Below are 25,424 nucleotides of genomic sequence, written 5' to 3'. Positions count from 1 at the left end.
TACAATATTATTATTATTATAATAATAAAATACGTTTGTGTAGTACAATATAATAATAATAATAATAAAATACGTTTGTGTAGTACAATATTATTATTATTATAATAAAATACATTTGTGTAATACAATATTATTATTATTAGAATAATAAAATACGTTTGTGTAGTACAATATAATAATAATAATACTAAAATACGTTTGTGTAGTACAATATTATTATTATTATTATAAAATACGTTTGTGTGGTACAATATTATTATTATTATTATAATAAAGTACGTTTGTGTGGTACAATATTATTATTATAGCTATTTTATCTCTTCTTCATATTCTGGTATTCCTTTGATTAAAACGTATCCTGTTCTGAAGTGTTCCTTGCAGAAAACACCATTGTTTTTAACATGGAGGTCATTTAGACATTTATTATTTTTATTTATTTCGCAGCCTGGAATGTCCAGGTGGGTTAAGGCTATCGACTCGTAATCCGAGGGCCACGGGTTCGAATCCCTGTCGCACCAAATATGTTCTCCCTTTTAGCCGTGGGAGCGTTATAATGTGACGGTCAATCCCACTATTCGTTGGTAAAAGAGTAGCCCAAGAGCTGGCGGTGGGTGATGATGATTAGCTGCCTTCCCTCTAGCCTTACACTACTTAAGTAGGGACGGCTACAAACAGATAGTCCTTGAGTAGCTTTGCGCGAAATTCAAAACACCAAACAAACTTTAACTAAGACACCTCAGGCCATGCGATGAGTTTACACTACTATAACAGTATTTATTACAAAGCATAATTTACTAAATAAGAACATTGAATTCACGTGCTGCTTTCTAGTAATTACCTTAAAGCAAACAAATCCTGATTTTCACCAGGTACATGTTTCCACGTGTGATTTTTGACCTGGTCTATGTTTCTAGACGTGAGTGTTTTTATTAAATTTAAAGTAGATAATAGTTTGAATGAATCTTCATAACACGTGCAATATATTCATAGGCGATAATAAATCATTTTTATAATATAAAAATGAAGTTGTTTTGAATTAAGCACAAAGCTACACAATGGGCTATCTCTGCTCTTCCCACCACGGAAATCGAGACCCGGTTTTTAGCGTTGTAAGTCCGCAGACATACCGCTGAGTCACTGGTGGGCTTTATTTACCAAAGTAAAATTTAGCAAACTTGGTCCAAATAAAGTCAAAATACAGATTGCCTGCGCGGCCATCTTTTGGTTATATTTTATCGATACTCGATGTAACAATTTGCTTTTTCTTGATACGTTTTTATCACAGTTGTGTCTAGAAAAAAGTTAAAAAAAAGTCCATGCTACAATGTTGCACAGAGGAAGAACAATTCGACATACATCGTTATAAAAAGGTAGAGTATCATAGAGGTAAGGCATATTTTATTATAGCAAAGTTTTTTACAAGAAAAAATCGCTCCAATATTTTGTATTTACTCGCTCAAATTACAGAAAAGAAAATCCTAGAACGGACCTTTGAACCTTTGTAACCATCAACTAAATATTCTCGAAAATTTTGCTAAATATGAGCATTTAATAAAACTATCTTTATTTATACTAGTTGATTTAAATGAAACACAAAACTAGAATGTCTTGATCCAAGTTTGCACAGGAATGTGCATCTTACGTTTAATTCTAGATAAGTGCTCGACGAAGGTCTTTAAAAACTTGGTGCCGGATTATGGAAAGAGGCAGAAAGAAGTGAAAAACTATTTCTAAAAAGAAGGATACATTATAAATATGGACTTATTATGAATCACAGCTTTTATTATGAAAAACTAAGTCAAATATCCAGAAGTATCTTTTCACCGTCTTGGTAGATAAGCTGTTTTGCTCTAGCTTTTTTTTTTTTTTTTTTTGAAGTCTTTGATCAATGAAGGCTGCTGCAGTCGAAATTTTCTTAGAGTTCTCTAAACGTCGCTAGAGGGCACTCCTATCGATGGAAGTAGAGGTGTTCACGTCTTAATGGACAATAACATAATAGTACAACGAGCATTAAAAGGCTGATAAAATTATAAAACGTACTTTCTGCGGTGTACAACATTATTGATAAAGTGTTATTCATCGCTAATGGTTACCATCTTTAGCATCATACGTTACCTATAGTAGCTTTAAGAAGCAGTTTTGTTTATTAAAAAACAAAAAGTATCACCGCTAATTCCTTGATATTTTAACCGAGAGAGAAAGGATTTTTGTACAATAAAACATTTCTTCCCGAGACTTCTTTAAGAAGTTGAACTGCTCGAGAAAATCTATGATATAACAAAGACAAATCTTCAGAAGATATTAAAATTATTACAAGGCGCAATTCTTTAGTTTCAAAATATTGCAACCAAAATGTGAGTTCCTCCGTTTCCCTGAGAACGCAGCGTGAAGAAATGTACAAAGAACTTGTCTTTCTATGAACGAAAATATGAAACACAAAAATACAACAGAAAATCGACTAGTGCAACTAGATACGAATACGGTGTTTAAAAGTCTCCTGTGCTCACTCTTTGTTTTCTAACAGGACAACCGGCAACGTCAACTGAACCGAGACGTATTTGTAAACTTTCATATGGAGTGAAACAACATGGTTTTCAACCTACAAAAGACTAGAACGTATGAGGAGATTCAGTTATTTAAGTTGCTGAACCACTTGTTGACACTGACAGACACCACTAACTGACCTTTTCCATTCATCTGAAGACGCTTCTTGACCCAACCCTTTGTTACTTGAAATATCCTATGGGACTGAGGAAATAGTTTTCCTGGATTTCAACCTGAGAATGTTCACTCACTTCGCTTTTCTAACATCTTTTTGACTACATTTCCTATTGAGAATTTTTTTTTGTTTCCTAAAAGTCAACCAAATCAGTTGCTATTCGATCTGTCCCCCAGTACTATTTCTACTTGATCTTAGCACCAAGATGCATCAACATCCGAATGACGTCGATGTTAATCTATAATTTAATTCTTTCTGTACTCGTATCGATTATGTCGTCAGCCACCGGCATGAGATAATATACACATTAGTAAACTAGTCTTTACAAAAACTTAACTTGTCATTTACTGGTTTGGAACGATATAAAAATAGATCGAGAGGTAAACGTCTATACATATTTACACGTCTGAAGTCTTTGAATCAGTGGAGGACTTTAAGTCTATTTCTTTAGAAGTTGATAAAGTACCACCAGGTGGAGCTAGTAAATGTTCCTCTTTCACAAGTCGCATATCACTCTGAGTTCTTGAACTTTGAACAGGCTGGATCACCTGCGGTTGAGGCTAGGGGTGAGAAAGAAATTATGAATACATAAATTTACATATACTTGACACTTATGTATTAGGTACGACCTATATTTGACACTTATGTATTAGGTATTTGATGTCCAAATTTTCGCACCTACTCTTTCCACACAGCAATTCTGTTCGTTCAGAAGATATTAGAATGGTTATCCAAAAAATTCACTAGCACACCTTTCATAATGTTTGTGCATTAATTATCTTTTTCCATGTGTATTGAAGAACACAAACGAACTTGTTCTAGCCCATATGGGCTCAAAAAATTTTATCTTTAGAAAATTAGCCACATAAACCTACAATGATTAAAACTAATAATTGTTTATTTAAAGCAATACGGGCCCGGCATGGCCAGGTGGGTTAAGGCGTTCGACTCGTAAGCCGAGAGTCGCGGGTTCGAATCCCTGTCGCACCAAAACATTATCGTCCTTTCAGCCGTGGGGGCGTTATAATGTGACCGTCAATCCCACTATTTGTTGGTAAAAGAGTAGCCCAAGAGTTGGCGGTAGGTGGTGATGACTAGCTCCCTTCCCTCTAGTGTTATGCTGCTAAATTAGGGACGGCAAGGTGTGTGTGTGTTTTTCGTATAGCAAAGCCACAAAGGGCTATCTGCTCAGCCCACCGAGGGGAATCGTACCCCTGATTTTAGCGTTGTAAATCCGGAGACATACCGCTGTACTAGCGGGGGGCGGGACGGCTACGTCTTACTCAAACTAAATGGTGGTACAGAAAATTGTACAAGTTGATACGATTTGTGGTTTATTTTATTTCAATACATAATGAAAAAAATCAGTCATAAGTAAATTACATTTGTAGAATATGATGCTAGGAAATGTTATTAAGACTTATGATATACCAAGATGAACATTGTTATTGACTTCATAAGGCGTAGACTTGCTCCAACATCACAGAAATCACACGCAGTCTTTAATACTGAATATAAAAGACGGCAAGCTGTCCATTTCTTTGTTGTATGAATAGAGATTTATTATTTATTGACTCGTGTTACCTCTTTTACCTTTGGTCCGTATTTTCATTTTATCCTGTACCTATAATAGAACGTGCTATACAGCGTATATAATTAATGCTTTTCTAATACGACCTGCTGTGTATCGTAAAAAATTGACACTAAATATAATAGAACCTTCTGTATATTGTACATAATTGATATTTAATGTAATAAAACCTGCTGTATACCGTACATAATTGACACTTAATATAATAGAACCTGCTGTATATCGTACATAATTGATACTTAATATAATAGGGCCTGCTGTGTATCGTAAATAATTGGTACTTAAATGTTGTAGTACCCAAATATCCCAGATTAAGCTACCATGTTATATTCCGGTCCTGTGACCAAGGATTTGTTAGAGCAAATTTGGTTTTGAATATTTATTTTGTTTTACTTGACTCTTTGCTTGCTGTGAAGTGGTAAACCTTCATCATTATGTAAGAATACTTTCTGAGACCACACAAAACTTACGATGGAAATGAGGGAGAAGTCGTAGATGAAGTAACAGCACGATCTGAGTATGAAACAAAGACTACAAACATTCCCTTCACCCAATGATCGCTGACTATCCCGGGCAACTGCTAGATTCATCATTGACCAGAAGGACTGGTGAAATGTGTTTTATAGACTAATTCCATCAGGAATATTTATGGTGCCACCATGTAGAACAGCCAAAGTATTGTTACAAACTATGGACACGGGAAGCAGTCAGGGGTCTTCCAGGCCAATGACGCACACTGACTATTCTCTAAGTCAATTTGTGGCAGCTGAGGTTGATGAACAATTGAAAAATGGTGCACATCCTTGTAAATCGCTTCATTCAACAGTTCATCACACCCAAGGACACTGAATTCATTAGGATGTGCATGTTTAAGGAATTTTGGAAGAGGCTGAAAGCTTCCTTTAAATACTGACAGTGTCTCAACTGCACAGTACTATACACACAGGTAGCTAGTACCTGTTTACAACACTGTTCAACTGGGACCACGATCTGAAACGGAAAAACTCGCTGGTTTTTAAAGAAATTGAAAGAAAATGTGGTCTATTTTCTCGATAATTTCAGGCCAATTGTATCTTAGAATGAATAAATTCAGATACAGTTATTGCAGTGTCTGATGACGAGTCTGGACAGTCCAGTGTTCGACGCCCTATAACTTCTGGATGAGGAGTACTTTAATGCCATTTATTTCATTGCAAATTCGACTCTCTTGAGGATTGAGTGGTTAATAGTATTTTAAACAAGTACATTCGTGTAATGCATGAGGTATTGCATCTGTTATACTTACTATAAAATACAAAATTTATACTACATGTGTTGACGACTTTTTATGAGGCCTCCCAGTGGCATAGCAGTATTCTGCGGATTTATAGCGCTCAAAATCGGGCTTCGACACCAGTTATGGCCAAAGCCCAAATAATCTATTGTGTAGTTTTGTGCTTGACTACAAACAAAAACGTTTTATTAGAAAAGGTTAGGTTGAAGCGTGGTTGGAAGTTCACGTGTAACCTTACAATGCTAAGTGATCGTCTGAATTAGTCAAGTTACATTTACTTGTCATTTTCAACCCTTAATCTTGATATATAAATCTGAGAATATTAGATAGTAACCATCTCGCTTTTGGTTATGATATCCCGGTGGTCTGACTTCACAATCCTTGAAGAATGAATGATGACATCTAGCTCACCAAAGGACTTCCCAAGTTTGCTAATTTGAGAATATTAAATAGTAACCATCTCGCTTTTGGTTATGATATCCCGGTGGTCTGACTACACAATCCTTGAAGAATGAAGGATGACATCTAGCTCACCAAAGGACTTCCCAAGTTTGCTAATTTGAGAATATTAAATAGTAACCATCTCGCTTTTGGTTATGATATCCCGGTGGTCTGACTACACAGTCCTTGAAGAATGAAGGATGACATCTAGCTCACCAAAGGACTTCCCAAGTTTGCTAATTTGAGAATATTAAATAGTAACCATCTCGCTTTTGGTTATGATATCCCGGTGGTCTGACTACACAATCCTTGAAGAATGAAGGATGACATCTAGCTCACCAAAGGACTTCCCAAGTTTGCCAATTTTTTATCACTACAAGCAACTCCATAGTATAGAAGGAAGCAATTCTGATAGATCCTGCGCAAGTGCCACTGATGGGAATATGCCAACTAATGTAAGAATGAGACAAAAATTACAATGTCAATAATCGCGGACACGACTACCACAATGATCTCATCCTAGCCATATGAATCGTCTGCCACTGGCTTTTAAAAGCTATAGTCTACAAGTGTTTGATGGAGAAGTGCTTCACAGTGGTTTAGCTGGTGTCGCATAGAATGGATATTAATTTACATATCTAGCAATATTACTAATTAATAATTATAAGAAGGTGTTTCCAGTGATAAGAAACAAGGAAGTAGCCACCTCTTGTCAATTCAGCAAGAAAGCCTCTCCCCCTGGTGAGAAAGTCATGAAGTAAACCTCACGACCTCCAAGAGTTGGTTCCTGAAAACTTCATCGAAAGTAGGCTTAAAGCTGGTACCAGTGAACAGAGGTTTGTGCACTGTGCCACAGATTGTAATTGGAAGTACCAGTAGAAGAGTAACAAACCAGAAACTTGTGAAAGTTATAATTTTCAGGTTGAAGTTTCTTACCTAAAGACAAAGATATGCGGAAGACATGTTTCATTTCCTAGGTTGAGCCCGGCATGGCCAAGCGCGTTCAGGCGTGCGACTTGTAATCTGAGGGTCGCGGGTTCGCATCCCCGTCGAGCCAAACATGCTCGCCTTTTCAGCCGTGGGGGCGTTATAATGTGACGGTCAATTCCACTATTCGTTGGTAAAAGAGTAGCCCAAGAGTTGGCGGTGGGTGGTGATGACTAGCTGCCTTCCCTCTAGTCTTATCTGTGCTAGCCCTCGAGTAGCTTTGTGCGAAATTAAAAAAAAAACACAAAAACAAACAAACATTCCCTAGTCCCTGGGAACTCTGTGTATACTTTGAAAGTTTATATAAATATTGTATGTAACTTTACAGGTATCTTTGCATTATCTTTAATTCACTTTTAAGTTGAGCTTACTTTATTTCATAACTCCAAATTCTATGTTCAGTTGCGCAGTTGTATTCTTTTTATCGCGCGTTATTTTTTTGACATAGCCAAACTTAACTTATTCTGCGCTTATGTGTAAAACGTAACTTAATTTTCTCTGCAACATTATAATTGGTTTCGTACTTTATTTCCTATAATCTTGGGTTATTTAACTTTGACTTAAGGCTGTAGTGTATTTTGTATCCCGTCCACTTCATATCGTTTGTAATTTTATCAGCAGTTTTATTTATGGCTCTGATTTCACCTTTAGTTCTAATTCCACTTCTAGTTCAGTATGCCGTCTATTCTGTTCAGTATACATATATATCCCATTGAATTTCCTTTAGAACGTTGTTTAGTTCCTTATGACTCAACTTATACTTAAACCTGTTTTACTTTTCTTGTTATTGGTTTAGTGGAAAGTGCCTATGACCGGTAATAGAGCCCCGATAAGTCCAGAAGCTTAGCGCTGACTCACTGAAGAAGGGGAGGTATTTTTGTGATTTTCGTTTACGTTTTGTATTCAGGATATTTATTTAATCATGGTCAGTTTTAGCCAACTGAAGATTTCGTTAAGTTCACCAGTTGCGCCATTCATCTTACTGTTGTTTTATCTTCATTAATGCATCTAGTTTAATTTTCATTTACTTTTGACTTAACCTTCATTTAGTAGTTCCAGCCAGCATTTAATATGTAACTTCAGTTAAATCTGTATTTATTACAATTTGGGGACTTGGTTTTGTAATCAGTTTATTTTAGCTTAATAGTTTTGGTTTGTTTTATTTAGCTTATACTGACTAAGTCTTCACGTGAAATACGGTTAGCTACCTTCCGTTTGAGAGTATGAAAATGTGATGTCTTTGTGTGTGTTTGTTCTGAAAAGGTGATATCAGAAGTATCGACTTTATTAAGGAAACTTTTAATACAAGCTTTAGTGCATAATTCTAATATTCGTTCGAATAATACAAATATAGCAAAAGAGGGAGAATCAGAAATGAATGAATTTGTATATCTTACCCTTATATATTTAGAAAATAACTCATGTGTGCTTTAATACTTTGTTCTATATTGAATTCAAACGACCGTTCAATAATGGCTTATACTTTCTTAAACCTATTTCAGTGTCACCTCGGAACGCAGCTTGTACTCACATCAAGGGACGGTACCATGGCTTTTACATACTCATATAATTTGGGAAGTTTATTTCCCATGATGCAGAAGGAGGACGAGTTTTGACACAGGTTCGAATATTTCACATTAGAATGCTCGATCACTTCTTCTACAGTAATACTCTTGCTTTCCTATAGTATAGACGTACTTCCTACCTATTCCAACAACGATTGTTGTTGTTGTTTTGAGCTAAGCACAAAGCTACACAATGGGCTATCTATGCTCTGCCCACCACGGATATCGAAACCTGGTTTTTAACGTTGTATGTCCGCAGACATACCGCTGAGCCACTGGGGGGCTCCAACAACGAGGTACAGTCTTTAATTCATAAAAATAAGCCAACCAGTTCAGGTGAAAACATAAAACTAAGTTTTCGTTGTTGTGTATGTAAGTGTAATTTTGTTATTCATTAAATTAAGTTGCTTTTTTTTTTTACGTTTACTGTGTGGTTTATTTATTCCATACTTAACTTGTCCTAAAGTTTGCAGTATATTGTAAAAACCTGATACTTACCTGTCGTATCTGAATACCGTAACGTATTAAATAGTCTTTGCTAGAATGCCTTGAGTATATAGATCAAAGCAGTTTCAGTTTTTCTATTAGTCTAAACCACTGAATTAGTAGTTAAAACCGTGAAGACAGTCGATCTTACTGAAAATTTAAATAAGGAATTATCGATAAGTAAAACTTTTATTGGTATAATGAACTTGGTGTTGTTTATTATAGTGCAGTACTATTTGCTATGCTGTTACATAAACAAAACTTTTAAAAGTTTTATGTAAGAAAAGCTGACAACAAACGGAAAATAAACCTTCAGCATCACCATATCTATTCCAAGTCTAAAATCATATATTAATCCGTAAATATAATAGCATCTTTCACTGTCTAACAAATACACACACGCATTAAAAACTATATAAAGCAAGTTGTGGTTTCAACATCATCATTCCACGTTTTGCTTTCTACTGGCATCACAGGAGCACAAGTGATATTTTATTACAAATCAATATCACAATTTAACAGTTACACGGACAACAAACATTACGACCAAGTTTGAAACCAACATATGTCAAGTTCTTTAAAGCTGGACAGGTTAAAGGGAAGATCGGATCATTTTGGGTGAGTATGTTTCAATTAATCTGTTCTACACGTGACAGTATTTAACCTGAAAACACTGCCCACATAAATACCTAGATATTAAAACGAGAGATTACATTTCTTAAGATTTATTATCTGTAGGTATATAAAAATCAGACTAATGGTTTTAATAACGCAATGATTTCTTTTCAATGTTAATAAATAGCAGAGAGGGAGATATAATTAATTAACTAATGGACTTATTAATTAATATGAAGAAGAATATAAATAGGATCTGGATATTTCTCGTTGTCCTTTCCTTCTGTTTGTTTTCCACTTATAAGGTGTCAAATATGTTCTTTTTATTTTATTATATATTTTTTGTCAACTGAAGAAAACATCTGATACTGCAGAAGTAGTAAAATTACACTATTTACTTTTTTCTTGTTCCTGGACAGAAAGTGTTATTTCCCAATTACTTATGCCTAAAGTAAATGGAAAAGACCTATTTTTCTCTTCAAACTTTGTTTTTGTGACCTGGGAGCGTATAACGAAAACATGATGGGAGACCATATTTGGGGGCTGATACGTCAAAGTGATTTACGTTACAGTCTGAAATCTATAAAAACTACTCACTTATAAACATTTTTGTATAACTTTAGTGTAAATACATATAAATCTTGATTCATATCTTGTTTTATTCAGACCTCATGTAAATGAAAATGTGCAAATTTACCCGTTTTTACATTGAAAATAAGTTAATTTAGAAATTTCATTATCCAGGTCACAAAAGCAAAGTTTGAAGGGAATAATGGCCATTTTCTGTACTTTTACAACATAAGCAATTAAGAAATAACACGTACTATCCAGGAACAAAATTTGTGTTACTAAGTGTACCAGAAGAAGACAGTTAAGCTAAAACATGGGATTGTTTGTTATAACAGTGAAGCTAAAACATGGGATTGTTTGTTATAACAGTGAAGCTAAAACATGGGATTGTTTGTCATAACAGTCAAGCTCAAACATAGGATTGTTTATCATAACAGTCAAGCTCAAATATGGGATTGTTAGTTATAACAGTGAAGCTCAAACATGGGATTGTTAGTTATAACAGAGACGCTAAAATATGGGATTGTTAGTTATAACAGTAAAGATAAAACATAGGATTGTTAGTTATAACAGTGAAGCTAAAACATGGGATTGTTAGTTATAACTGCTTGTATAAAAATTGCTAAAACTGGCAAGCTTAACATGCCCACCTGATTCCAACTGTCAGGCTGATATTGAGTTTCTTCATGCACGGTAGATGGCGATTTGGTGTGCTGATCAGAGCACTGAGTCTCAGGCGGTTCCGATGAGATCAGGTGAGTATCATCTTCGAGCAATGGCTCTTCTAAAGACCTGCAAATGAAACAAAAAAAATAATTGAAAGGTTGTTTTCAAAATTAATATCACACATTTCCAACGCAAACTATTCGACTCTTCTGATTATACAATAGACAAACCTTACGTTCAAAACAGAAATATGGGGAAAAAAAATTAGCTCGGAACCAAAAGTCGTAACAATTAATTATCCTGCGTTATGCATTGCATGAACTTATGTCTGATGACTTACACTGAAAAGTTAAAACTTGTTGAACCATGAAATTTATAAATTAAACCGGATATGAGTACTTAATTTGTTTTGTTTTTGAATTTCGCACAAAGCTACTCAAGGGCTATCTGTGCTAGCCGTCCCTAATTTAGCAGTGTAAGACTAGAGGGAAGGCAGCTAGTCATCATCACCCACCGCCAACTCTTGGGCTACTTTTTTACCAACGAATAGTGGGATTGACCGTAACATTGTAACGCTCCTACGACTGAAAGGGCGAGCATGTTCAGCGCGACGGGGATGCGAACCCGCGACCTAAAGATTACGAGTCGCACGCCTTAACAAGCTTGGCCATGCCGGGCCATGAGTACTTAAAAATCAGCTTATTTCAACAACAGTGGCGAGTGCAGTGACGTCAAACTCTCCATTAAAACATGCAAAGACTAGAACAATATTTCTATTTGCATAACGATTTTTCCAGGAAGTTAATTAAAACCCACAGTTTAAATGTACCTCAATTTGTATACGTTTCTTACAAGTGCGTTAAACTTTGTGTCATAATTAACTCTGGCATGAGGTGGTACTTCCACTGGTCTTGTAATTAGTACTGCACAATGATTTGTAACTTACAAGAGAATTTTATTGTTATTGTTTGTTTTACTTTTCTACATACCAAAAAAACAACAACTAACATTTATTTCCTGTGATTTTAATAAACTACTACACACAGAAATTCACACTAAAGACCAAAATATTATTAACTTTTCTTATGGCAGAAAAGATGTAAAATTGGAAATTGGATTAATGCAAATTTATTGTTTGTTTTTTTTCTTTACTAACCTGCCTAGATCCAGACTTCGTGACGAAGGCTTAACTTTGAGGTCCTCCTTAGGTGAAGGAGTACACTGTAAACTGATAGCTTTTCTAAAAGGTCTATTTTTTATTCGATCTAAAGCAAGTCGACTTTGAAGAGAACTTGGTCTCTGTAACGACTGCAGTGTCATTTCTGTAACAGGCCGTGCAACAGTTTCGCCATCTGTTGGTAATACCGCGGAAGAAACAGTGGAGAGTTCGACAAGCTGTGACAAATGTTGCATTATCATTTGCAAATCCGTGGTAACACGAGCTTCTAGATTTTGAACTTGCCTAAATTGTTGAAAAGAAATGAAAGTTAATCATTACTGTAGATATTACAATCATTACGTTAGTGAGAAGTTAAAACGTTGCTAAACAGGTATCGAAACCTGGTTTCTAGCGGTGTAAGACCCAGGCATAAGGACTTATGCTATAAAAAAAAACAATAAGTGAATAAGAAACGACTGGAAACATTAACTTATAAACACTGCAGATATGATTAACATTTTATAATTTTAATTAGAATCGCTTCTGTTGTTGTTTTGAATTAAGCACAAAGCTACACAATGGGCTATCTGTGCTCTGCCTATCACGGGTATCGAAACCTGATTTTTAGCGTTGTAAGTCCGCAGATATACCGCTGAGCCACTGGGAGCTCGCTTTAACTATTCTGTTACCTTTTTGAATGTGTATTAAGAAAATTACATATCTTAAAATATGTTAAAAAACAAAGAATACTTGTGTTAAACAAATGGGTAAAAACTGTTTTTAAAAAGGCCAGTATGAAGTACTTTTGTAGAAACACCCTGTGTATCATTTCGTAGAAAATATGTCATTTGTTCTTTAATAACCAGTTTTTAACCATGAAACGTAATGTGTACAAACATTTACAATCTAAGTGTACACAAGTATAACAAGCAATACCAACTCTATATGGACACTAGTGTTGACATTTTGCATGCCTTCTTCAGTCCAACATTGTAAAATGTTGAAACTAGTATCCATATAAATTTTGTTTTGCTTTGGTTTGTGTTTCGTACAAAGCTACACCAAGGCTATCGGCGTTAGCCGTCCCTAATTTAGCAATGTAAGACTAGAATAAAAGCAGCTAGTCATCATCATCCACCGCTAACTCTTGGGTTACTCTTTGACCGTAACATATAACGCCCCCAAGGCTTAAAGAACGAACATATTTGGTGGGACGGTAATTCAGACCCGTGACCCTAACGTTGCGAGTCAAGTGCCCTATCCTCCTGGCCACACACAAAGTAATTACGTACAATATTACTAACTCTAAAAATCATAACACCTTACTTTATTCTTCCAAATAATAGTGCAGGGTAGAAAACTGTCGGTAATTTATTAATAGTAGAGGATAATCAGTGATGTCGAGAAAACCCGCTTGTAGAGAAATATATATGTAAAAACATAACCACAGAAAACACTCAAATACTAAATAAAGAAACAAACATAAACAAACGCAAAATTAAAGAAGCCTTACTTATACAACAAATTAACCCCAAAATAAACCAATACAAAAGAACACCTTTATACCTATATTAAAAATTAATATAATAAATAATAATAAAAAAATAAATAATATAAAATTATATATTCAAACATCTAAGCCCGCCCTCTACATTCCGACACTCAGTTACACAACCCCTTTCAAACACGTGGTCAGCTTCCGGTCAGTTACCTCTCTCTTTCTTTGTGAACCTGACAATGACCGAAGAAAGTCGAAACACTGTTCACTCCGCTACGTAAAAAATTTTTTCAACCCAAACGAGCCGTTTTTACATATAATAGTAGAGAACGTTAAAATTCAGACTTCTAATTTAATGACTGTACAAGTCGCAATCACAGTATCAAATTGAATTTTGTGTTTTTCGTTAAAACTGATTTACACATTCAAATAAACATCGTGTAGTGTGGGAAATTTCTCCAAAATTAATAATCGTACAGGTACGATTATTTGGAACACAAGAATGTTCAAATATTCATATCTGTAAACCTCAAAGCATCATTTCATGTTTATGTAAGAGTCAACTTCTGTAACAAAGTGGTAATAAATACTTTAATTCAAAAGTACAGTTTTATAAGTGCATATATACACGTCGTCTGATGATAAACATTTCAACTGATAAATTACGGTCTTGTATATATATACACACATACACACTGTCACGTTATTTTGTGGTTTTATGGCAAATGAACTCACTTTTAAAAAGTCTAAATTTGTTCTCATTTGAACTTGAGCTTAAAGTAATGTTATATTTTGCTTTTGTCCAAACAAATGTTTTTAATTTGTTACCAATATATAACTGAAAAAAAATCAAAATGTATCGGATATCTGCACGAGTTCAAACTCGTGGGTAAATGACATATTTTAGTGTGCCTAAAGGGGGGGGGGGTGATCAGTACTGAAGTTTGGAAACAGGCTGTATTCTACTGCTTCCAAACTCTTTATTTCACATGATAAATTTGGAAATACTGATCTAACTCTCATATCGTTGTATGATAAGTTTTTAATTGCATTTGCTCACTGTCGATCATGTATCAATTTAACAAGTTACTGAGACTCTACAGTCTTAATAAAACTAACATAACTTAGGCTCTACTGCCATAATAAAACTAACATAACTTAGGCTCTACTGCCATAATAAAACTAACATAACTTAGGCTCTACTGCCATAATAAAACTAACATAACTTAGACTCTACAGTCTTAATAAAACTAACATAACTTAGGCTCTACTGCTATAATAAAACTAACATAACTTGGGCTCTACTGCCATAATAAAACTAACATAACTTAGGCTCTACTGCCATAATAAAACTAACATAACTTAGGCTCTACTGCCATAATAAAACTAACATAACTTAGACTCTACCGACGTAATAAAACTAACATAAGTTAAACTTTACCATTATAAGTTAACATAAATTCAGGTTAAATAATTAGCACACAGGATCACTTTCAAAGTTATAATATTTTCAAAGCGAGACCCAAAACTCGAGCGCTGTGTAAATTAGATTTTATCAATGTTATAAACTAACATAAATTAAATTTTACTGCTTTAATAAACTAACACAAATGTATTTTTTACTACAGGCCTAAACTACTGCTATACTAAATCCTGTAAGTTAGATAACCGCTCTTAAAACTTGATATTTCAATACTTTCTGTGAAATCTGACATGCCAATGTCGAACCGAGGCATAACGCTTCTGTTGTTTAATTAATTAATATCTGAGGTTGAATGCTAAATTGCCATTGACCACACGATAAATACTAACCAACTGGACTTTGTCGGTTAGTTTTTTCTAAATCTGTGCTGACCTCACGATAAATACCAACCAACTTGGCCTCGGCATGGCCACGTGGATTAAGGCGTATGACTCGTAGTCTGAGGGTCGCGGGTTCATATCCCGTCGCATCAAACATGCTCGCCTTTTCAGCCGTGGGAGCGTTATAACATGACGGTTAATCCCATTATTCGTTGATGAAAGAGTAGCCCAAGAGTTGACGGTGGGTGGTGATGACTAGCTGCCTTTCCACGACCCTCAAATTACGATTCTAGCGCCTTAACTCACTTGACCATGTCGGGCCCAAAACGTAACTATATCGAAGCAAATATTTTAGTGAAAACAACCACACGAAACAATAAGTGTAGTAAAAACCATAACAGTGACATGAGATGGCGTATTCAAAGAGGACCTTAGAACTTATTCAGTTTTATCTTAGATACAGTTATCACAACTACTTAAGAAAAACATTATTCATAATATGCATTCAGTAACACGATTCATTATATTTATTCAAATACCCGATTGTTTTTACAATTACTCAATGATTACATATAAATAGTAAAACAAATTGATAATGTTCATTCATCAACATTTTTCATACTTAACAGCGATAACTATAGAACTAGGGGACACAAATGTAGATTTAGGCAAGGTAAAGCCGTCTTCAGCTAAGACAGTTTTATTTTTTAAATAAGGTGTTTTGCCTGTGGAATGGGTTGCCTTCTGATGTCGTGAAGGCAGTAAATTCGAATGAATTTAAAATGAAGGCTTAATAAATATATGAATGAGAAGAAGTATTTTTAAATATTTTTAATAATTTTAGTTTGGTTTAGAGGATTGGGCAGCCGAGATGAACCAACAGGTCCCTTGTTATCCCTAGTCGTTATGTTATATTAAGGCATTTCAAAAATCGCGTGCACATGAATTTATTGAATACGAACTAATCATCACGATTTTAAACAGTATTGTGATACACTTATTCCAATTTAGCCGTTTCACTGTAATGTGCTAAGTTAGAATGAACACTTTTATCTTATTGGACAATTTAAATGATTGGGTAATAAAGAGGATCGTAAATGCATGGGTAAAAGGAAAGTTGACCACAATTACTTACCTACTGAGAGCATCTATTCTCGCTTCCAGAGTAGTTACGTCTGACTGGCCCGGATGTATTAGATATGGTGTAGGAATATCGTCACCAGGGGATGGCTGACAAAATGGACTCGAGCATGACATAGGAATGGTTAAACTGGAGCTCATCTCTGGAACACTATTAGTCGCCCGCGTGGCGGCGCTAGTGTCATTCGATGCAAGACGGCCGGGTCCAGACCTGCATCTTTGCACCGTGGATTGCTCATCAGAGGAGAGCAATGCAGAAGCACTAGTTGGAACAGAAGATCTAGGAACTTCATCTAGCGGCATTGAAGAGGATTTTGATGGAAGATACGGTTGCCATCCTGGAAACTGTAACAGCAAATGGAACAAGTCACGAGAACGAGGGCAAACTGAAAAAGAAAATATGAAAGCAAGGGAAGGGGAAAAAATAAAATGGAGGACGATAATTTGTTAGAAATCATTCTGCGACCTGAGCAGCAATCGCGTATAACATAAAATATTAACGTGTTTTGTTTGTTTGTTTGTTTACTACTTGATCGTGAATTTCAGTACTGATTTGTACAAAAGTGAGTCAACCCATTAATTCAATTCATAACTGTACAAGAGCAAACATGTTAATGGATATTGTTCTTATGGTGCGACTAAAGTAATAAAAACTAATTTCCTTGTTTCAGGTATTTATTTCAACTATACCGTGAAACTTTAGCCTATAATAATACAAATTATTATGCGAGATATGAGGGCGTGCTAGAGAAACGTTAAACCTCTATTATTACTTACGTTAGATTCGAGGGTGTAAAAGAAATGTCCAAATTCCATCTTCGCAAAGTAAAATACTCCAATCATGGCATAAGGTCACAAAGTTCAAAGGGCAGGATGACAGAAGGCTACAATCATCTGAACTGCAACATTATGATCTAACTACTCTGACATTTTAAACACTAGGGATTTTCAATGTGTAAGATATGACATCTTAATTGGATATGATATGGTTTTGAGCATTTAGTATGAATATTTCATCACATATAATAAGTCATGTCTGACGAAACCTGAAACCTGAAAGCAAAAACAGAATGAAAGGTTTATTACTCTGTGCATGATGATACTAGAACATGAATATGTGAAATAATAATTAATGAACACATGACGCTAGTGTGGATACATAATTAAAAGCATTTCTAGAATGTAAATTTAACGTGTTTCAACGTATCATCTGAACGATAACTTGGTAAACGTCGAAATACGTAGAGCTCACAATTTAAGAATGTTTTCAACTGTGTATCAATATTAGTGTTTTCTGTTTGTTTTTGAAATTTGCGCAGAATTACACAAGTGCTATGTGCGCTATCCATCCCTAATTTAGCAGTGTAAGACTAGAGGGAAATAGCTAGTCATCGCCACCCACCGCCAACTCTTTTACCAATGAATAGTGGAAGTGACCGTAACATTACGACGCTCATACGGCTGAAAGGGCGAGCATCTTTGATGCGACGGGAATTCCAACCCATGACCTTCTAATTAGGAGTCGAGTGCCTTAACCACCGAGCTATGCCGTGCCCGAAGTTTTTTCTATTATTTATTTATTATTTTAACATTACATATAAGTGATTTTTTTTTAAATCGTGGCTTATATTTACTTTTGTTAATTGATTTTGCTTTTTTGTTATCCATACTGCACTATACATTCCTTGGGACTCAGCACACGAAACACAACAAAAACTCAAGGTACTAAGAAACCAAATAAACACAGCCATAAAACTATGCTCACCAGATAAAATTAACGACAAATTAAACAAAATAAAACAATACTTCATCAACATCAATAAGATTCCTCCACAAATGGTAGAAAACATTATACGCACACACCTATACAAAAAGCAAAATCAGCTAACAAAGTAATATGCTCCACGATTTAAAAAAAAATCACGAAACCATATACTGCTGCATACCATATATTCCCGACATCAGCAAAAAAATAACCAACATTTGGTAAAAACTAGTACATATAAGTGCCAAGAAAATAATGTTTGTGAGTATATATTTCAACTAACTTTGATGTCACTTGGTACTTTTTACCTATAGAAGTTAAAATCCATGTTTTGAATTGAAGTTTTAATAACCCAATGCTATTTTTTCCACGATTCAATATTTTTCATTTGAAATATTTCGAACTTAGGTTTTACAGTGTAAATATTATGATACACTTAAACAGTTTCTGGTTATAATGGTTTCTTTCTAATTCTTATATCTCTACAGTTTAAAAATAAGGAAATAGAAACATACGCTATTAACAGTACATATTAATCTTAGGATTAAAGATAAATGAGATTATCAAACACACTGACATTAAAATAATGAAATCTTCCAATCCATTATAATCTCCATCATCGGGTAAATTCATGCACTACTGATGTATCCAACAGAACCACATGTGATGATATACTAGTTTAATTAATACACAGATCATGTTAAAAGTGTGTTTATCTCCTACTGTTATATCTAATGTAACCATAAATGATGTTGCACTTGTTGCATAAATACGCAAACGAGTCAATTGTACTGCATACAGCCAAACGTTACTGCAATGACGTAGTATAGAATATACGGTGTGTTAATGCTCTATATAATCTTACGTTGCTCAAGCGAAACAATACTCCAAGTGCATGTAAAGTAACATAAGGTCAATATAAGTATACATAAGACATTATTGCTGGTTAGATTATAGTTAGCTAAGTCTAATGAGCGTTATTTTATAGATTTAATAGTCAAAGAAGCAGACCAGAAAATTAAATACTTTTAGTATACTGGTCGCACATCAATATAAAGCTGAGCATTATATATCTTCAGCTATGAACGTTTTTCTGAATCGTTGCTCATAAAAGTGATCAGTCATCAGTTAGATAACAGATCAGGTTCTATGTAAAACTGATCAGTTGTCAGCTCAGCTACGTAATAGATCAGGTTCTATATAAAAGTGATCAGTCATCAGTTAGATAACAGATCATGTTCTATGTAAAACTGATCAGTTGTCAACTCAGCTACGTAATAGATCAGGTTCTATATAACAGTGATCGGTCGTCACCTACGTAATAGATCAGGTTCTATATAAAAGTGATTAGTCGTCACCTACGTAATAGATTAAGTTCTATACAAAAGTTGACAGTCGTCTTCTACGTAATAAATACTGTCGTATAGCAACTTCCAACTGTCGTTATGACACGTTACATTAGGATTTATTGAAGGTAATTAAAATACAATATTAACAGCAAGAATATAGACTAATATTAAAGTATTTATTCCTTCAAAATAAAGCAGTTTACACAAATATAAGGGTTGACAATAAAACAAAATTACAGTGAAGCACTTCCTAAATAAATAAACTGGAAGAAAAGAAGCTGACATTTGGAAGGAAAATCTACTAGAATTAAATTTTTCTAAAACTTAAAAGGCCATTAAAAGCTTTTTAGTATAATTAGCCTTAGCCTATATACAGAGCAAGTATCACTCCAAATAAGGAAGTTTTAGTTGGTACTAATACATCACTGTTTCTCTTTTTTACATTATATATGCTTAAGTTGTCTACATGAATATGATAATTATGTTAATAGTCGAAATTAAAAGATAAGGTTAATAAACCATTTAGATTTTTGTGTACTTTAATCGCTAAACACCTTTAAATTTGTTTGCTACAATTTCTATTAGTTCTTTACCAACAACTCAAGCACTTTAAGAATTCGGTCGATATGTTGTTATCCTTTGCATAATATAACATCTACAATCAAAAGAAAACTGTTTTATGCACTAAGCACAGCTTATGTTTTTCTTACTGTTTTAAGCACTAAGCACAGTTTATTTTTTTCTTACTGTTTTAAGCACTAAGCACAGCTTATCTTTTTCTTACTGTTTTAAGCACTAAGCACAGTTTATTTTTTTCTTACTGTTTTAAGCACTAAGCACAGCTTATCTTTTCTTACTACTGTTTTAAGCACTAAGCCTGTTTATTTTTTTTTACTGTTTTAAGCACTAAAGCACAGCTTATCTTTTTCTTACTGTTTTAAGCACTAAGCACAGTTTATTTTTTTCTTACTGTTTTAAGCACTAAGCACAGCTTATCTTTTTCTTACTGTTTTAAGCACTAAGCACAGCTTATCTTTTTCTTACTGTTTTAAGCACTAAGCACAGCTTATCTTTTTCTTACTGTTTTAAGCACTAAGCACAGCTTATCTTTTTCTTACTGTTTTAAGCACTAAGCACAGTTTATTTTTTTCTTACTGTTTTAAGCACTAAGCACAGCTTATCTTTTCTTACTGTTTTAAATCTGCTAGCACAGGTTTATTTTTTTTCTTACTGTTTTAAGCACTAAAGCTGAGCTTATCTTTTTTCTTACTGTTTTAAAGCACTAAGCTATCAGTTTATTTTTTTCTTACTGTTTTAAGCACTAAGCCAGCTTATCTTTTCTTACTGTTTTAAGCACTAAGCCTGGTTTATTTTTTTCTTACTGTTTTAAGCACTAAAGCACATAGCTTATCTTTTTTCTTACTGTTTTAAGTACTAAGCCTGGTTTATTTTTTTCTTACTGTTTTTTAAGCACTAAGCACAGCTTATCTTTTCTTACTGTTTTAAGCACTAAGCACAGCTTATCCTTTTCTTACTGTTTTAAGCACTAAGCCTGGTTTATTTTTTCTTACTGTTTTAAGCACTAAATCAGCTTATCTTTTTTTCTTACTGTTTTAAGCACTAAGCTCAGCTTATCTTTTCTTACTGTTTTAAGCACTGCTAATCAGTATTATCTTTTTTCTTACTGTTTTAAGCTTAAAGCACAGCTTATCAGCCTCTTACTGTTTTAAGCACTAAGCAGCTTATCTTTTCTTACTGTTTTAAGCACTAAGCTGAGCTTATCCTTTTCTTACTGTTTTTAAGCACTAAACACAGCTTATCTTTTTCTTTACTGTTTTAAGTACTAAGCTACAGTTTTTTTTTTTCTTACTGTTTTAAGCACTAAGCAGCTTATCTTTTTTCTTACTGTTTTTTAAGCACTAAGCACAGTTTATCTTTTTTTTCTTACTGTTTTAAACACTAAGCACAGCTTATCCTTTTCTTACTGTTTTAAGCACTAAGCTATCAGCTTATCTTTTCTTACTGTTTTAAGCACTAAGCAAACAGTTTATTTTTTCTTACTGTTTTAAGCACTAAGCCAGGTTTATTTTTTCTTACTGTTTTAAGCACTAATCTGCTAATAGCTTATCTTTTTTCTTACTGTTGTAAGCACTAAGCCAGTTTATTTTTTCTTACTGTTTTAAGCCTGCTAAGCCTGGTTTATTTTTTTTCTTACTGTTTTAAGCACTAAAGCCTGCTTTTTTTTTTCTTACTGTTTTAAGCCACTAAGCACAGCTTATCTTTTTCTTACTGTTTTAAGCACTAAGCACAGCTTATCTTTTTCTTACTGTTTTAAGCACTAAGCACAGCTTATTTTTTTCTTACTGTTTTAAGCACTAAGCAGAGCTTATCTTTTCTTACTGTTTTAAGCACTAAGCACAGCTTATCTTTTTCTTACTGTTTTAAGCACTAAGCACAGCTTATTTTTTTCTTACTGTTTTAAGCACTAAGCACAGCTTATCTTTTTCTTACTGTTTTAAGCACTAAGCACAGTTTATTTTTTTCTTACTGTTTTAAGCACTAAGCACAGCTTATTTTTTTCTTTACACATGCAAAATGAAACATCCAAATAAATCTGGCATAAAAATCAAAATATGCTTCAAGGGCTTACTTGGTTCAACTGTATCACTTAAAGGAACATTATCTTTATCGTGTGCATAAACCGAAGTGGGTCTGGACCCTGGCTGAATGTTTGGGGTGTCGTGTTTTGCTCCTTCTTCCATTTGTGTAAAGGAATTCTGTGAACAAGACCGGTCAGTGGCCGCCCCAAGAGTTTCCCCCAAAACCATACTAGTAAGGTTTGTTAGGCTGGACATAGCACCTGCTAGTAAACACATACGTATGGTAAAGTGGAGAAGACAGAGATAAACAAGAAATATAACTCTAACAGCCATTATAATTATAGTTTATCATGATAAATTTCTTCAGCAAATATCAGTTACTGCCTTATCACGTTGTTTTACCATTTTATAGGGAATGTTGAATGATAGTGGAACTTAATGGAATTCATTACATGTCTTGTCAGTTTATAAGATAAAAATGTACGTGTCACATCAGGTAGTTTTTAGTCATGTCTGTTGCATGATGTTCGTATTCGATTTTATTTATTCCCGCTCAAAGTAGCTTTACCCAAGTTGATTAAGGTAATACTAGAAGTAATCGGTTCGTATTAACTTCTAGCAAAATAGGAGCAATAAAAGCAAGAATAATAACATTCTATTTTAATCGTAATAAATATTTATAAGTAAGAGCTATTCTTAAAGTATTCTTACAAAGGTATGACCCTGCTTTCAGAAGACAGTGTATTTTGTATGATAATGAACGGAGTTTTAGTGTTAAATTTTGTTCATTAAGCCTACATTTTGATTTCGATCTGTAGGCTACAATAAAGATGAAATTATTGTTTATATAATGTACCGAAACGACGCTTACCAGCAATAGAATGAATGGCACCGTGTCGACTCTCCGGTCGATCACCGAACTCTAAGTTAACTGGAGTTATGTCCTGTCCTGCTTTACTTGGCGAAAACTCTAAAATACCCGTCCCGCTAAAATCTCTATCGTTTTCTTCATCAGTCAGTTCCATGATGCCATCCGTAGACTGATGCTTTGACGATACCTTCCGCCGTCTGGGTCGAGGATACTTGTAGGCCATCACACGAGGGTCTTCCACTAGACGTGAAAAAAACATCACCAATTTATTGGGAGAAGTTCACAGCGTATCATGTCAATAACAATAACAAACAGGGCACGGCCAGGACCCTTAAATACGTAGATACATTTTTTTCTTATGTATCCATAACATATATTATTACCAACTTATAGTTACGTAACATATATTACTAACAAGTTATAGTTGTGTTACAGATGTTACTACCACTTTATAGTTTTATAACAAATATTATTACCACAATACGATTCCACAAAAGGTATTGCTATCATATTACACTGTCTTACATATGTAAGACTATTACTATCTTACAACTATTTAATAGTTATTGTTATCATCTCGCATAATATTAGAAATGTTTTTTTAATTTCGTGCAAATCTACACAAGAGCTATTTGCGCTAGCCGTCCCTAATTTAGAAGTGTAACACTAGAGGGGAGGCAGCTAGCCGTCACCAGCCAACTCTTGGGCTACTTTTTTACTAACGAATAGGAAGATTGACCACCACATTATAATGCCCCCACAGCTGAAAGTACGAGTATGTTTTGTGTGACGCGGATTCGAATCCACGACCGTTAGATTACGAGTGGAGCGTCCTAACCAGCTGGCCATGCTGAGCCACGTCATCATCACTTGATGAAATAAGAAAGCGTTAATATTCTGCTTTGAACGAGGTTATTACAGCAGATAAAAGCTCCACCACATGATGACAACCAATATCATCTTTTAAATGGACGTCTTTAAATTGTTTGTTTTGTTTGTTTTTTTGGAATTTCGCACAAAGCTACTCGAGGGTTATCTGTGCTAGCCGTCCCTAATTCAGCAGTGTAAAACTAGAGGGAAGGTAGTTAGTCATCACCACACACCGCCAACTCTTGGGCTTCTCTTTTACCAACGAATAGTGGGATTGACTGTCAAATTATACGCCCCCACGGCTGAGAGGGCGATCATGTTTAGCGCGACGCGGGCGCGAACCCGCGACCCTCAGATTACGAGTCGCACGCCTTACGCGCTTGGCCATGCCAGGCCTCGTCTTTAAATAGATACAAGAATGTTTCATAGAGTTAATATTTGGAATCTGAACAAACCACCTATAAGTGAAGATATTGGTAATTTGAAAACGCGTGCGTGTTGAACATGTTTTTTTTTTAAGGGACTTTTAATCTTCTAAAGTAACAGGTGGCATTACAGTCGAAAAGTTTTACCATGTCCCCTGCAGCATTAAAAAAGTAAGATTTCCTAATACAAACACATAAAACTGCAGACGCTTTAGAGATAAGCCCACTATCAGTTCACAGACTGCTTCCTTCATAGTACTATCATGGTCACAGTCCCTTAGATACTGGACGCAATATAAACAAAGTCCAATTGTTCGTTGTCCTACTTTCAGAGCAGATTAGGCCATCACTTCGAAACTTGGCGAAGCGGTTTATGTCACTCCATAATATGTGTGATTAATTGTTAAAATCCCAGGTTTGACGAGTTTCACATCAAGTAAAACTGTGTCGAGTGTTCCAGTAATAATGTACCGTGTGACGAGTTTCACATTAAATAAAACTGTGTCGAGTGTTCCAGTAATAATGTACTGTGTGACGAGTTTCACATTAAATAAAACTGTGTCGAGTGTTCCAAGAATGATGCACTGTGTGACGAGTTTCACATTAAATAAAACTGTGTCGAGTGTTCCAGTAATAATGTACCGTGTGACGAGTTTCACATTAAATAAAACTCTGTCGAGTGTTCCAGTAATAATGTACTGTGTGACGAGTTTCACATTAAATAAAACTGTGTCGAGTGTTCCAAGAATGATGCACTGTGTGACGAGTTTCACATTAAATAAAACTGTGTCGAGTATTCCAGCAATGATGTACTGTGTGACGAGTTTCACATTAAATAAAAGTGTGTGGAGTGTTCCAAGAATGATGTACTGTGTGACGAGTTTCACATTAAATAAAACTGTGTCGAGTATTCCAGCAATGATGTACTGTGTGACGAGTTTCACATTAAATAAAACTGTGTGGAGTGTTCCAAGAATGATGCACTGTGTGACGAGTTTCACATTAAATAAAACTGTGTCGAGTGTTCCAAG

The 25,424-nt window shown here is 34.7% G+C and overlaps 2 protein-coding genes across 7 annotated transcripts in view; both read right to left on the bottom strand.

Annotated features, from left to right (window-relative positions):
• Positions 1 to 1,855: 1,855 nt before the first annotated feature.
• Positions 1,856 to 17,935, bottom strand: LOC143234241 (uncharacterized). Its single transcript, XM_076471455.1, has 4 exons — positions 16,509 to 17,935; positions 12,070 to 12,375; positions 10,898 to 11,039; positions 1,856 to 3,279 (listed from the first exon to the last, which is right to left on the bottom strand). Exons 1-4 carry the CDS (start codon positions 16,814 to 16,816, stop codon positions 3,118 to 3,120), a joined length of 918 nt encoding a protein of 305 aa, XP_076327570.1. The 5' UTR covers positions 16,817 to 17,935; the 3' UTR covers positions 1,856 to 3,117.
• A 4,261-nt stretch (positions 17,936 to 22,196) lies between these two features.
• LOC143234240 (voltage-gated inwardly rectifying potassium channel KCNH6-like) overlaps positions 22,197 to 25,424 on the bottom strand; it is a 209,746-nt gene continuing 206,518 nt past the window's right edge. For 4 of the 6 annotated variants that reach the window (XM_076471453.1, XM_076471449.1, XM_076471451.1 and 1 more), the window contains 2 exons: positions 23,099 to 23,338; positions 22,197 to 22,490 (listed from right to left, as the gene is read on the bottom strand). In XM_076471453.1, coding sequence (XP_076327568.1) covers positions 22,210 to 22,490; positions 23,099 to 23,338 — 521 coding nt within the window. In that variant the 3' untranslated portion in view covers positions 22,197 to 22,209. The remainder of the gene's footprint in view (positions 22,491 to 23,098; positions 23,339 to 25,424) is intronic. The other 2 variants (XM_076471454.1, XM_076471450.1) reach the window with 1 other exon arrangement.

This window comes from Tachypleus tridentatus, chromosome 12, assembly GCF_004210375.1.
Source record: "Tachypleus tridentatus isolate NWPU-2018 chromosome 12, ASM421037v1, whole genome shotgun sequence".
Classification (NCBI taxonomy): domain Eukaryota; kingdom Metazoa; phylum Arthropoda; class Merostomata; order Xiphosura; family Limulidae; genus Tachypleus; species Tachypleus tridentatus.
The sequence above is the reverse complement of the archived record's forward strand: the minus strand, read 5'-3'. Positions and strand labels throughout refer to the sequence as shown.

Coding starts and splice junctions, on each gene's coding strand:
- LOC143234241 (XM_076471455.1), bottom strand. CDS start 16,816: ATGCCGCTAGATGAAGTTCCTAGATCTTCTGTTCCAACTAGTGCTTCT. Junction 12,376..16,508: donor AGAATAGATGCTCTCAGTAG/GTAAGTAATTGT, acceptor TCAACAATTTAG/GCAAGTTCAAAATCTAGAAG. Junction 11,040..12,069: donor CGAAGTCTGGATCTAGGCAG/GTTAGTAAAGAA, acceptor TTTCATTTGCAG/GTCTTTAGAAGAGCCATTGC.